Source organism: Heterodontus francisci, chromosome 43 (genome assembly GCF_036365525.1).
Source record: "Heterodontus francisci isolate sHetFra1 chromosome 43, sHetFra1.hap1, whole genome shotgun sequence".
NCBI lineage: Eukaryota > Metazoa > Chordata > Chondrichthyes > Heterodontiformes > Heterodontidae > Heterodontus > Heterodontus francisci.
Window position 1 is genome coordinate 18,089,553 of NC_090413.1, and position 14,939 is coordinate 18,104,491.

A 14,939-nucleotide genomic window follows, 5' to 3' on the forward strand; every position below is an offset into this window, starting at 1 on the left:
CACGTTTTAGATGACCGTGTGCCCACAAGTGACTGCACAGCCAAAAAAAACTAGAATGTGGGCCATTATAAAGTATGTTGTATTTTGTAAACCCATGCTGAGAGATTTATCAGTTAAACTTTTCACTGATCCATTTTCTGCTATTTTAATTAGCAGTTTAGTAAATGCAGTCGAAGTGTTTATTTAGAGGCTGGCCATTATAGCCAGTGCTTATTTACTTATTGCAAACCACATAGGTTTCTGTGATTAGCTAAAATGTCATTAGCTGAAGCTATGTTGTTTAGTTTTTTTTTAGTCTGCTATCACTTCTTGGCAGACTTGTACCATGGTACTTTCCAGCTACTGACCAGATTCCTTGCTTGCTGTGCGACTCTTTCAGGTTTACACCTTACGAGTCCTACGACTCCGGGTCTTCACTGAATGACCGTGATCTGTACAGATCTGGCTACGGTTACAGTGAATATGGGCCTGATTATAACGATTCCTATGGAGGTCGCTATGACCACTACGACAGCTCCTACGGGACCCGCAGAGATCAGTTCCAGAACAGAGCACGTGACCCATACGGCCCTGCTAACCAGTGGGGCCAGAACTGGTCTAGAGACCGGCCTCCATATAACAGACCCAATCGGAACGACCCCTTCATGTCACCTGCAAGTTCCGGGCGAATGTCTGCACGCTGGAATGAGCTGTCGATGGGAGGCAGGGGCCCCAACGCCGCCACCGCCTCCTCCACCAGGAACCTCCCTTCGCTCTTCTCCCCAAACATTATCCCCATGGACCTGTTCAGAGTTCAGGGATCGGGAAGACCGTTAGGAGGTGGCAGACAGCGAAGGAGAGACAGGACTCGAAACAGAGGCGTAAGTACCTTTTTTTTTAATACTTTTTATTTTATCCAATAATGAGTAGGTAAAATGAGGGATTGAGAAAGTTTAATCTTGTTTGTTTGTGGAGGGACAGTTTTGTTTGCATAAGGATAGGGTTTTTATTTTTTTTTTTGAAGTGGACCAGCAGTTTGTCCAAAAAATTTCATTTTTTTTAATGTGCAGTGTTTCAACTAGTGCAGAATCAAAAGTGCTTAAATAAAACCGTCTCCTAGAATGTCTATAATTCAAGTCATACCACCCCTTTTGTTTAAAGCCAGAAATCTTCAGTGTGCTAGAATGGCATTAAGTGGTGAACCATACCAATTTCCACACCCTGGAATCAGTATTCAATCAGCTATGAATCAATCCTACTTCAAGCTAGGGTATTTGCACGCAGATGTTTATTAAACAATGTATCATTTGTAAAATGTATTTTGTCGCTTCTGTCTTAGATTACAAGATGAACATTTCTATTTTAATGTCTTTATAAAATTCGAGAACTAAATATTGAGTTCTGCTTATTAACTTTATCAATTCATTCTCATCTCACTCAGTACAGTATTAATCCTGTATATTAAAATACAACATCTAGTCTCCAACTGTTGGTGATACAAAATGGTCTTGAAATGCTGTGTTTTTGACTACTTTTTTACTTCTAGCCTGGAACTGATGAGCACATGCCAATTTTCAGATTAAACAACTAAGCTGAGGATAATTAGCATTTGTGGCCTTGAAAGGGACAGTCCTGCACTGTAGAATGTATATAAAACCAGTGTGGTGCACCATCTGCCTTAATGAGCAGTGCCTTTGGGGATCTACTTATTTATTGATTAGGTGCAATTTAACTTGAAAATACAAGGGCTTTCACACTCTAAACACATTTTTGTAAATGTCTGCTAAATGTGTTGTAATTTCTGAAGTGTAAATAGTGAGCATATTTCAGTAATCGTGCTACAATGATGCTGTTGTAGTTGAAACTGCTTAGTAGGCTGCAGTATCCCTTTTCTGATCACATTTTCAAATTTGAAATCTTTTTCAGACACTTATCTGTCATCCCTCTTAATTCAAAAACTTTTAAAGAGAAAGTAATTTACAATGAAATCTTTCTGATCGCAAAAGTAACTTTGTTTTGACGTGCATCATAATGCTATCCGGGTAAACCCTCATTTTTGATGATGCATGGCTTGCTGAACTTAATAGAAAGGTAATAGTTTGAGACAGGAGAATGCTATTGATCCATATAGCCTATCTGCCTATCCAGTGTTCCCATAATAATTCCTAATAACCCTCAATAGCAACATTACCATAGTTTACATTACTGGACTAATGATCCAGAAGCCGGGACGAATGATCTGGAGATGGGAGTTTAAATCCCATGACAGCAGCTGGGGAATTTAAATTCAGTTATTAAAGATGGAATAAAAAGCTTGTATCTGTAATAGTGACAATGTAGCTACTGGATTGTCTTTAAAAACCCATCTGGTTCACTAATGTCCTTTTGGGAAGAAAATCTGTTGACCTTATCTGTATTTACTGGCCTTAATGTGACTCGACCCACAGCAGTATAGTTGACTCAGTTGCTCTGTGAAATGGCTGAGCAAGCCATTAGTTTAAGGACTATTCAGGATGAGCAATACATGCTGGCCTACATCCCCTGAATGAAGTCTTTAAAACAAAAAAATCTAATTTGTTTACATGAACCTGTCTAATTTCTTAAAACACAGTCAGCTTGCTTGTTCACTTTCCATGCTAAAAGTACATTCATATCCCTTGCCATCCTTTTCAGTAAAAGAAATAGTTCCTAATTTGTTTTGTTCTTGTGTTTATAAATTATTCCTTGTGGTTCATTTTTGTGCAGATGAAATTTAACCCAACATTTCTTCATTTTAAACACTTTTCGAGTGAAAAGACCTGGGCTAGTCAATTTTTCTTTGACATTTCCTTTTAACTTCTGGGATCATTAGTGTAGCTTTCTCTGTCTCCCCTCCAATAACAGTTTCTTTTTAGTAGGGTGATGAAATCTTGCATTCAGTACTCCAGATGTGGGCCTGAGTGTTCAAATTTACCTTTCTGAGTCTGGAATATGCCTGTTGCTATGCATCCCAGCCTTCTGTGTGTTTTTTTTAATAGCCTTTGGACCTTGTGCTTTTTTTAACCTGTCAACTGAAACTCTCCAAGATCTTGTTCTGCTGTGGTGCCTTAAGTACATTCCCATTTATCATATAATCCACATCAACCTTCCCTCTGTCAAATCTCATAACTTTAACCTGTATTAAATTGCATCTTCTATTTTGCTGTCCACTGCTTTGTGTGGCCATAATTTCTTCCTCTGTCATTTATAAAGATTAATAAACATCAGCCCCCTTGCTAAATCTTATGGTACTGGTAACTAACAGATTGAGACCTTTTTTAAGGTAAGGGTATGAAGGGATATGGCATGGAGTTGAGCTACAGACCAGCCATGGTCTAACTGGTGGAACAGGCTTGAGGGGCTGAATGGTCTACTCTTTCTGTGCCAACCAGATACCTACCCATGCACTATTGCTTATCTAGCAGGCAGCTATTTCAATCCATATTGATACATTCCTATCTATCCCATGGATTTGCCTTTTGAGTCGTAACCTATTATGTGAAATAGTGGAATCCTCTACCCCAGAGGGCTGTGGAAGCTTGATCATTGAGTATGTTTAAAGCAGAGATTGACAGATTTCTAAATACAATTGGCATAAGGGGATATGAGCGTAGTGTGGGGAAAAAGGCATTGAAGTGGATGATCAGCCATAATATTGAATGGTGGGTCAGGCTCGATAGGCTGAATGGCCTACACCCGCTCCTAGGTTCCTATGTTCCTAAATGCCTTCCTGAAATCTAGGTAGATAACATTCACCACACTCTGTTGTCATCTCGAAGGAATCTAATAATTGGGCATAACCTCCCGCTCTGAAAACAGAGCTGCCTCCTGCTTAAGCTGTTCCCTTTACAATAACCATCTTAATACTTCAAAACACTTGTCCAACTGTGGACACGATGCTTGCAGATCTATAGTTTGATTATTTAAAGCTCACTTTTCTTTGAAGGTGGGAGTTGTGATTGATATTTTCCAATCATTTGGAATTTGACCAGAGTCCAGCGATCTTTGGAGAGAGATCCACAAGAGGACTTGCAGTCGTGTCAGTCAATTCTTCGAGAGCCCTGGGCTCAAAGTTGAATTAAATTCTACCTTGAATTTCAACAACCTCCCCAGTGTGCACCATCTGTGATTTTTTTTTTTTTGTTTTTGTTTTTTTTTGAATATCCTCCATCTACAATCACCTTTTAAGCATACCCCCATTTCTCCATTTCTTTTCTGAACATTGTTGAAAAATAACTGAGTGGGGTAAGGCAATTCCACATTCCTTGGTATACCACTTCCCATTATCTTTCTGTGGGCCAGCCCCTCTTTGCACCTTGGCTTACTCTTGGAGTTTGTTGTTTGGTTTGCAGTTAATCCATACAAATTGATAGGCTAGTACAATTGCAGTGTCTTTGTCCTAGTTTGCAGGATTTGTACATTACTGTGTGCTCTAAAGAAATGTTCTTAGTATAGCATGGGCAATTTTCAATAAGTGTATTAATCTGTTAATGGTGCGATCATGTTACAAGTAAGTGCCAAGGAAAGGGATACTACATTTTGCCCTGCAGTGCAGGAATCACAAGCTCATTACCTTGATCTCTTAACTCAATATAGAACCTACTGGACATTTCACTTCAATTTCATATATGGATCCAGCCCTATCACTTAGTTTTAATGTAGATTTTTTAAAAACTTGTATTTACTATTTTCCATTTTGTTGAGACACTACATGTATGATCCTTTTTAATGGTGACTCTGAAAATTCATTCACCAGTTCCAAGATTTGCTAGAGTTTAGTGCTGTCTTCAGGATTTTGCTCTCAAGCCATTTAATAATCATGGATGTTTGTTTTAACTTTGCCTCATGTTTTTTTTTCCTTATTTGTGTCAGCCTATTTTGTAGAGGTTGGAGATTATGGCTGGGGTGTTGGCACTTTAGACAACCAGTGGCTAGTGCCTAACATGAGTGACTACATTGCTAGTGTGTTGTACTTGGTCACAGACAAGTGTCCATCTGATGTGCTATATTCCATGAAACTGGCAAAAGTATTTTCATGGTACCTTTTTTGAAGAAGTCTCTATGCGACGCAATGATGCTCATCAGTCATGAGTTCACAAGATCCAGAATGTTATAAGTATGTATGTGGGAGTGACATGTATTGCACCATTTTGTGATCTGTTTATAATACATTTGATTGTATTTCTAATTTGTTCCATAGTAATGCCAGTCACAGGAAATTATAGCCTGTCTTGTACAAAAAAGTTAGTGGTTTATATTTGAAATGTCCAAATATGATCAGTGCTGTATGATCTGACTCATGTACAGCATTCAGTATTTCAAGCAGTGGTCTTGATGTACCTTTTTAACGTGGGGCAACAAACATGGGGCAAATTCTGTCTTTCATCCCAAGGCAAAAGCCTAAAGTTTGGGTGTACCGAAGTCATTGAATGGGAAATGGAAACTGCACCTACTTCAACTTGTGTGATACTTGAGAGGCTACACCATTAAATAACTGGAGCATTTGGAGACAGCTTGCACACATCATACAACCAAGATGGGAATCCTATTCAGATTTTTTAAATGCTTTTAAAAACAATATTGGTGCACGAAGTGTGGGAATTGAACTGTTTTTGATCTTTAACAGATGAAAAAAGTGAATGCAGGCTTTGGTAGGAAGAGGAAACAGTCCACAGCTAGTACTGATGAACCAGAGAACAAACAGGCAAAAACTGAAGATGCTAATGGATCCGATGCAGGTATGCTTCCGTCCCACTCCATCCAATTGCCTCCAATCTTTTCTGTCTTCCAAAAGTATTGAAGTTTTCTTGGGGTATGGTGGGAGGGCAACTTGTAGGCATGTGGCATTGCAGCTGAGCCCAATCTTTTTCCTGTTATCTACACAAGCACTTTCAGCAAGGTTTATGTGATGGTAATCTGGAGCAGAAGTCTTGGCTACTTGTCCTCCTTTGTCTTTACTTCTCCTGTACGTTCCCCTTTTTTCTCTTTTTTTTTTTTTTTTTTCTCTTTTTTTTTTTCCCCCCCCCCCCCTTACAAATTTGGAGGCTGGGGGGATATTTGTAAAATACACCTTCTGTGCCCTGCAACTTATCTTTCTGGCATGTCAAAGTACAGATTATATTGTCGAGCTTCTTCGTATGTGAGCATCTTGCATTTTAAATGTTTAGTTCTTAAATCTTTCTCTGATCCTTGATTTAGAGGCTATGCTAGAACAACTATACTCCTGTGGCAGAGTATTATAAATGTGTTAATGGCATGTAAATGTGCATGGGTAAGTTGGCATTAAACCTCTGGTTTTTGCTTGGCTATCTGATAAATGGCTACTAGTTGAGATTATAGGTCCGATCCAAGTCAATAGTTGCAGAATGCAGATGACAAATGTTACGATCGAGGTGGGAGCAATGCGCTGTCAGTTCAGTCCCATTACTCCACAGGTCATAGCATATTAAAGTTTGCCCACCTACTGGAACTTGGTCAAATTCAACACTTTATTAACTGTGCGTGCCCCCCCACCCCCGAATAAAACAGACCAAACCAGGTATCTTTAAACATTATCTATATATTAATAACTAAATCTTAAACACTGTTGAGATAAACCCATGTCTAAAAGACTTTATAACTTTCTCTTAACCCTAATGCACGCACACATTCAAAAACCAACAGTTAACTGGTTTAAAAATGATGTTTTTTAGGAATAAATAAGTAGCTGGGTTGTAAGTCTTTGTGGGTTGCATTCTGAGTTGGTGAGGTGTCCCAGAGTAGAATAATCTGCTCAAAGTCTCAAGGCGAATTTGACTAACAGACTTTAAGGTTCAAAGCACTTTGGTTTCAGCAGGCGTCACACAGTTCTTTCAACAAGGAATATAGCAACAGGTTTATTTGGATTTTGAAATTGGTAGTCTTTCAGAAGAAACTTTACTGAGGATTCCAGCAAACACAAACAGAAAAGAGAGAGTCCTTCCTGAAGCAGAGATTACTTAGAGTTTGGAAGTTAGAAAAAGGAATTTGCTACCTCCAACAATACAAATGTTCTTCTCCAAGATTTTTTCTCTCCTTAGGCAATACACAGCCATAGGCCAAAGTAGATTTTTCTGCTAGGAGAGGGGGAAATCCTTCCTTCAGTAAGCACATTTCGCTGGTTTTCAGTTCTGTTATAGCTAGATTTTACACTGTTAAAAGTTACAATACAATATGTGACCTCCTCTCTCTCCTGTTGCCCAGGAAGCAGGTGCAGCTCCTGGCACACTGTCCCCCTTAGTTTTTAAAGGCACACTGTTTAAAAACAAAGAAAAAAAACAGTTCCATGACACAAGGTACTGTCATCAATTAGAATAGCAAACCATGGCTTGTCTGTTTTTTAGCTAATCTGACCAGAGCAGCAGCTATCTGGTTGACATCCTTCCATTGAAATATGATGGACGCGCAGCAAGCAATCCATTTAGGTGGGGTGTCTTCTCTTGGTACAGCTTTGCTGATGGCTGTGAAGCCCAATCCTTGAGGTGCGGGTTCTGCCGCAAGTGCTGCATGTGAAGCTGCCAAGTGACGCTGTGCGTTCTTCTTTTTGACATTGGTGCCTGTTGGCAAGCTGCTGAAACAACTGGTCGTCGTGGTAGTGCGTTCAGTCCACAGAATGTGTTGCCATTTCCCTCTTTCGTCAGCTAGTGACTCTCAGGTGTGATAGTTGACATTTAGGGCCTTCATTTCACAGTTGAAAGCATCCTAGAACCATAGAAAAATTATGGCACAGAAAAAGGCCATTCAGCCCATTGTGTCTGCGCCGGCCAAAAAATCTAGCTGCCCAATCTAATCCCACCTTCCAGCACCTGGTCTGTAGCCTTGCAGGTTACAACATTTCATGTGAATATCCAGGTACCTTTTTTAATAGAGTTGTGGATATCTGCCTCCACCACCGTTCCTGGCAGTGAATTCCAGACACCCACCACCCTCCTGGGTGAAAAAGTTTTTCCTCATGTCCCCTCTAATCCTTCTACCAATCACCTTAAATCTGTGCCCCCTGGTGGTTGACCTCTCCGCGAGGGGAAACGGGTCCTTCCTGTCTACTCCATATAGGCCCCTCATAATTTTGTACATCTCAATTAAGTCACTCCTCAGCCTCCTCTGTTCTAAGGAAAACAACCCTAGCCGATCCAATCTTTCCTCTTAGCTTCAACTTTCAAACCCTGGCAACATTCTTGTAAATCTCCTCTACTCTCTCCAGAGCAATTATGTCCTTTCTGTAATATGGTGACCAGAACTGTAAGCAATACTCCAGCACTACATGCCAGCCTTTGTATTCTGTACCTTGGCCAATAAAGGAAAGCATTCCATATGCTGCCTTCACTCTCTCTACCTGTTCTGCCACCTTCAGGGACCTGTGGACATGCACTCCAAGGTCTCTCACTTCTACCCCTCAATATCCTCCCATTTATTGTGTATTCCCTCACTTTATTTGCCCTCCCCAAATGCATTTCCTCACACTTCTCTAGATTGAATTGCATTTGCCACTTTTCTGCCCACTCAACCAAACCATTGATATCATTCTGGAGTCTACAACTATCCTCTTCACAGTCAACTATACGGCCAATTTTTGTGTCATCAACAAATTTTCCAATCATGCCTCTTACATTTACGTCCAGATCATTAATATATAGTACAAACAGCGAGGGACCCAACACTCAGCCCTGTGGAACACCACTGGAAACCACCTTGCATTTGCAGAAAATCTGTGGGCTACTACCCTTTGATTCCTGTCACTGAGCCAATTTTGGATCCAACCTGCCACATTCCCCTGTATCCCATGGGCTTTCATTTTACTGACCAGTCTGCCATGCAGGACCTTGTCAAATGTCTTACTAAAATCCATGTAGACTACATCTGCTGCACTACCCTCATCAATTCTCCTTGTCACTTCCTCAAAAAATTCAATCAAGTTAGTAAGACTTGACCGTCCCTTAACAAATCCATGCTATCCTTGATTTAATCTGTGCCTTTCTAAGTTTATCCTGTAACTCCGAATTGATCCTAATAAGTTACCCACCCCTGAAGTCAGACTGACTTATAATTATTTGGCCTATCCCTCGCATTTAAAAAAAAACAATGGTATAACGTTCGCAGATCTTCAATCCTCTGGCACCTCGCCCATATCCAGTGAGGATTTGAAGATGATCCTCAGCGCATCTGCTATTTCCTACCTGGCTACCTTTTTAACAACCTGGGGTACAATCCATCCGGCCCTGGCAATTTATCCACTTTCAAGGAAGTCAGACCTTCTAGTACTTACCCTCTCATTATGCTTGTCATATCTAATATTTCACCCTTCTCTTTTACTATGTCTGCATCATCCTCTTTTGTGAAGAGAGACAAAAAACTCATTAAGAACCCTGGCCACATCATCCACGCATAAGTTCCCTTGTACATCTGAGCCCTACCCTTTCCTTAGTTATCCTCCTGCTCTTAATATACTGATAAAACATCTTTAGGTTTTCCTTGATTTTTACCTGCCGATAATTTTTCATGTCCTCTCTTTGCTTTCCTAATTTTTTTACTTCATTTCTATACTCCTAGGCTTTCTAAAATATTCTGTTTTTTGTGACTATCGTAAGCTTGCTTTCTTCTACTTTAACTTACCCTGTAGGCTTCTAGATAACTCCAGTCTCCAGATTTGGCTATACCACCCTTTATCTTTGTGGGGACATGCCCACACTGTGCCTGTAGTATTTCACTTTTGAATGCCTCCCACTGGTTTGCCACTGATTTTCCTTACGGTAGCTGTATCCAGTCCACTTTGACCAGATCACCTCTTGGTTTCATAAAATTTTCCTTCCCCCAGTATAAAATTTTTACTCCTGTTTTATCTTTGTCTTTTTCCATGATTATGCTAAAACTATTGTCACTGTTTCCAAAATGGTCACCCATTGCTACTTCATCCACTTGCCCAGCTTCTTTACTGAAGACTAAATCTAGAATTGTGCCCCCTCTCATTGAGCTTGTTACGTGCTGGCTAAAAAACAAGTTCTCTAATACAGTTGAAGAATTTTGTGCCCTCTGTGCCCTTCACACTGTTTGTATCCCGGTTGATATTAGGGTAGTTGAAATCCCCAGCTACGATTGCCCTACAACTTTTGCAACTTAGAAGAATATGCAGGCAAATTTCTATCTCCCTCTCGCTATTGGGGGGTCTATGGTATACTCCTAGTAATGTGACTGCCCCTTTATTTTTATTTGAGCTCCACCCACATGGCCTGATCTGATGATTCATTTAGCATATCATCCCTCATAGCTGTTGTTGATTCCTTAACCAATAATGCTACGTCCCTTTTTTTTTATCCCCCTCTCTCTATCCTGCCTGAAAACTATATCCCAGGGATGTTGAACTGCAATTCTTGCCCCTCTTTAAGCCAAGTTTCCATTGAACTTTGGGCACCCCACTGGTCATCTGGCCCCAGCTTCGTCACCATACAGATAGTCTAGGTGTGTGACTCTTTCATCCTGCACCTATATGGGGATACACATTGGCTGAATTGCCCCACTCAATGAAAATATGGTCAGGTTTCCTCCTGACTGTTGTACAGTGACCTCTGCTGGAAATTCATATAAATACAGGGTGAAAACAGGATTAGGCCCATCTGGGAGATCCTGTACTGTTCCTTGGTCTATAAGGAATGGGTTTTTTTATTACTGAACTTTCTGGAGAGCTCTGGAAATGTCTTCTGCTTAACCTGCCAACCAATATACAATATTCTTTTGTGCAGTAATTTGCTGGAGCCCATGTCTTTCATTCTATGGCACGCTCTGCTATAAACAGTCTTATGTTTTTAACATAAATTTAACTATTTTGAAATTGTACTCAAAATTTTGCTCTATATTGAAAGCATTTATAATTTTTTTTTTTTATAGGTATCTTAGCGATCCTATTTTTAATTGTTTGGATCTCCTTATTTATGCGTATATACTAGTTTAATACTGACCTATGAAATGTATTATGCAATAGCATTACCTATGTTCTTAAAATGACTCTTCAATTTCAGGAGATGATGATGGTGGTGAATCTGGAGATGGTGCTGTAAGTAATTATTGCTGTTGTGATTTGAGTATTTCATCATAGTAAAAGCAGAACTTGTCCCCTATTTGAGAGTGGGTAAGAGATCTTTAAGTTAGTGTTCTGTGGCTTATATTTGGTTTGGTTAAAGGGGTTTTGGTTAAAGGAGGAGCTTGGCCTCTACAGCTGTTCCATTTGTGTAGGATTGATATCCTGTGATGGGGGGGACACGTGACAGGCAGGTAATAGTGTACCATATCACTGCTAAGTGACCAGTGTATTCAACATGTGGGCTGACTAGCCAAGTAGCAAGTAGCTAACTGTGTAATGAACAGCATAGTATGATATTACCTCTTATATTCGAGGTGGCCAACTGAAGTCTTAACACTAAAAAAAAAAGTACATTGTCAAAACTGTTATCCCTGATGTGGATGTTTGACTCCCATCAATGGCATTCTACTGTGTAATGTACCTTGTTCTACTATCCATCAAGACTCCACACTCTAGGTCTGCCTTTTTCCTGTGAATCCTGTAGGAAATTGCTGGCAGGCTTCAAATGTAAAAGTAGGTGATGTGGAGAAATAGTTTTGGTCTCATCCCAGTACCTGGACAGTCACTGTCTGAGCAAGTTCTGAGAGATTTGAGGTTCTCAAGAATTTACCAAGTCTTTTATTTAAAAAAAAAACAACACAGGGCCATGTTAATTGTAAATATGTATGAGCAAAGTTAGCTCATATCAGGTATTAGTCAATTTTTCTTCCTTTTGAGGGTAATTTCAATTTCTGTAATTAGATGTTTGAAATTGTTACCTCAAATGTACTTTGTTAGGGAAAGAATGTTACTGAAACAATGCACTTAAGCAAGGCATCAAAGATTATCAGTGGTATTAGATGTCTTGTGTAATTCACAAGAGATTTTAACTATCCATTAATGTACTATTACTACAATAATCTGTTCTATTACTGAGGACTGTATAATGAGTCGGGCATCGCAACTATATGGGATAGATTAGGTGGACCTGTTAAAGTCTTTACTTGACTGCTGTTTTCATATGTTTGTTTGTACAGTGCTTCACATAGTGAGGTTTCTTGGAGCATGATTACTCTGTTACCCTGATGGGAGGGGAAGGTCTAGTTTTAAGAATAATGCTTATGTTTTTTCCAGACTGGCGAGGGCAAAGAGTCGGGGGACAAGAAACCGAAACGCTGTAAGATCAAGTTTTATTTCGTAAAATTACCACCTCCTTCCCTCCATCAGCCCCTGTCACAGCAAATCTTGACTTTCTCTTCTATTGACCTTTTTCTGTCAATCTTTTTTTTCTTCAACCCTCTCCAGGACAGAGTAGCATGCAGTTGTCGGGTTGGTTGGTTTATATTTCTGGCTTTCTCACGGCCACCTTTCCTCTAGAGAATTTGTCAAGCAACTTGCCAAGACTCAGACCTTGTGACATTTGAGCCTACTATGTTCTGTAAATGTTAATTAACTTCTATCTGGCAAGTTTTGCGACTTAAATTCTGAAGTAAAGGATTAAAATAATTTTGCGCAAATTGCTCCTCTGGTTTATTAAATTTAATGCTGTATAAATACACAACTGGGTCAAAATAGGATGTCATTATTTAAAATGTTAGTCAATGAAGTGGTTTTATTAAAAATATGTATGACCAATATGTAGCGGTGAGCTGCAAAAAAGTAATGTATTGGAGCCATTTCATTTTTGAGATGGCATAAACCAAAGCCCAAGCAGCAACAAATTGCTTTTATAGAATAAAATAAAAACAGAATATTGTGGGTGTTGGAAATACTCAGCAGGTTTGGCAGCATCTGTGAAGAGAGAAACCGTTAACGTTTCAGGCCACCAGATGATGAAAGGTCACAAACCTGAAAAGTTAACTGGTGTTCTCTCTGCAGATGCTGCCATACTTGGAGTGTTTCCAGCACTTTGTTGATTTTATAGAGTGCCTTTAAGGTAGAAAAATAAGGTACAAAATGAATGCTGAGCCAACAAAGATACTGAAGGATGATCAAAATCGTAGTCAAAGATGGAGGGTTTTGGAAAGGAATTTTAAAGGCTGGGGCCTAAAATGGCAGAAGGCACAGCTGCTAGTGCTGGGGCAAAGTGTGGGAGGAGGATGTATGCACAAGCAACTTAACATGAGCTGAACCCCAGGATTAAGCAAAAGAGTAGTTTTTTTTTTTGTTCCATGATTTTAACTGTCAAGAGTGGGCCTCCTTGAGATGGCAGAGGTGGAAACATTGATCTGCATTTCATGCTTTAGTCACTGTTCACTGACTCCTGCTGGAATGAATAAATGTACAATTGGTTGGATAGTTTATTTGGGGTGGTCTTAAAAAAAAAAAAAAAAAAAAAAAAAAAGCCAGTTGGGTGAGGTTCCTGAAGAATGCTGGTATCCGTGGAGGTGTACCTCTACTGGACTAAGTGCCTTCAAGAGCAGAAAGATCTGACTGGGAGGAGAGGGGCTGTAATTTAAAAAGGGGTTGATAATTTTGATGGGTAATAAATGTTCATATGGGACCTGAATGTGTTTTGGCTACATGACTGTACCACATGCTGATTATGATTTGAGGAGGATTAGTCTTCAATGCAAATGCAGAGTAACTGAATAATTACGACCTAACGTGATGAAATATTGATTTGTCTTGATCAGTTCCTACAATGCAGGAGAAGAAGAAGGCAAACAAACCAAAGAAGAATCGGGACCGTCTTGCAGAAAGGTATGTAGTAACAGCAGTATTATATTCTTCTGCTCCACTGTTCATACTCTGCAGTTTTTTTTATGCACCATGTTTTTTGCATTGCAGGATAATGTATGCCTGCTCAGTTTGTAAGTTCCGAACCTTCGAAGATGAGGATATTTCTTCCCATGTGGATAGTAAATACCACAAGGAAACTTTCAAATTCATTGCAACCAAACTTGACAAGCAGACTGCTGACTTTTTGCATGTATGTATCCATGTGGTTTGTTTTCACCTTTTGGCTTGCTTAAATATGGTTACTTTTATTGATCTTACAATTTGCAAAAAAAAAAACACTTGTTTAATTACATTTGGGTATGGATAGTCAACAGATCATTGAGTATTAGACAATGCGTATGTCTAAGGTAGCCATGCAATTCCTATTTTTAAACCAAGGCTATTAATGTAAAATACTGTCAATATGAAATGTGCTTAATGTTTGAATCTCTTCCAGGAATACATCTTAAATAAGATTCAGAAAACTCAGAAGCGTCGGGAGCAAATTGGAGATAAAACGATCCTGAAAAAGCAGCTTATGCAGCAGCAAGACTTGCTGCAAGGTATGTTGTACTTGGTAAATCATCCATGCTATAAAGGATGCAGACTTGTTCCTGCAAATGGGCTGGCCTGCTTAATCAGAATGTTCGCTCCGATTTGGCTTTCTAAGTTGATGGAAACTCGCCTAGCATCATATTACTTTCATACAACATGGCAGTGTTAACTCAGACTTTCTGGTTCTTGGCCTCTGGGTCTCCATTCAGAGACTGCTGTAAAATGCTTTACGATTGCCATTTGCTGTTAAGGGAAGGAAATACTAGCTAGAGTCAGGATAATCCCAGTACCTATACAGAGCTCTTTTTATAAAAAAAAAAATCTATTTTTAGTTGAATCATGTATCCTGTTCTGTTTTTCTCTCCATCACCACCCACACCCAACACTTCCTCTGGAGAGGTGCTTGGCAACTGTCCATTGGGAGGTGGTCAAAATCTGCAGCTCAGCGAGGAATAGGAGATGCAGATCCATATCTACTGCTTGGGATTGTACCCTTGGTACAAAGTTAGAATAATTGGTTGTGGAGAAACCGTGGGCAGCAGACCTGAAATGCAATTGAGTTACTGCAGTTCTATGGGGATGGAACTTTCACAGCATT

The 14,939-nt window shown here is 39.7% G+C and overlaps 1 protein-coding gene across 1 annotated transcript in view; it reads left to right on the top strand.

Annotated features, from left to right (window-relative positions):
- Positions 1-14,939, top strand: part of LOC137355664 (A-kinase anchor protein 8-like) — a 31,163-nt gene that overhangs the window by 11,075 nt on the left and 5,149 nt on the right. Inside the window, exons 4-10 of the mRNA XM_068021043.1 lie at positions 380-860; positions 5,624-5,735; positions 11,025-11,059; positions 12,200-12,242; positions 13,702-13,768; positions 13,856-13,997; positions 14,244-14,349. Coding sequence (XP_067877144.1) covers positions 380-860; positions 5,624-5,735; positions 11,025-11,059; positions 12,200-12,242; positions 13,702-13,768; positions 13,856-13,997; positions 14,244-14,349 — 986 coding nt within the window. The remainder of the gene's footprint in view (positions 1-379; positions 861-5,623; positions 5,736-11,024; positions 11,060-12,199; positions 12,243-13,701; positions 13,769-13,855; positions 13,998-14,243; positions 14,350-14,939) is intronic.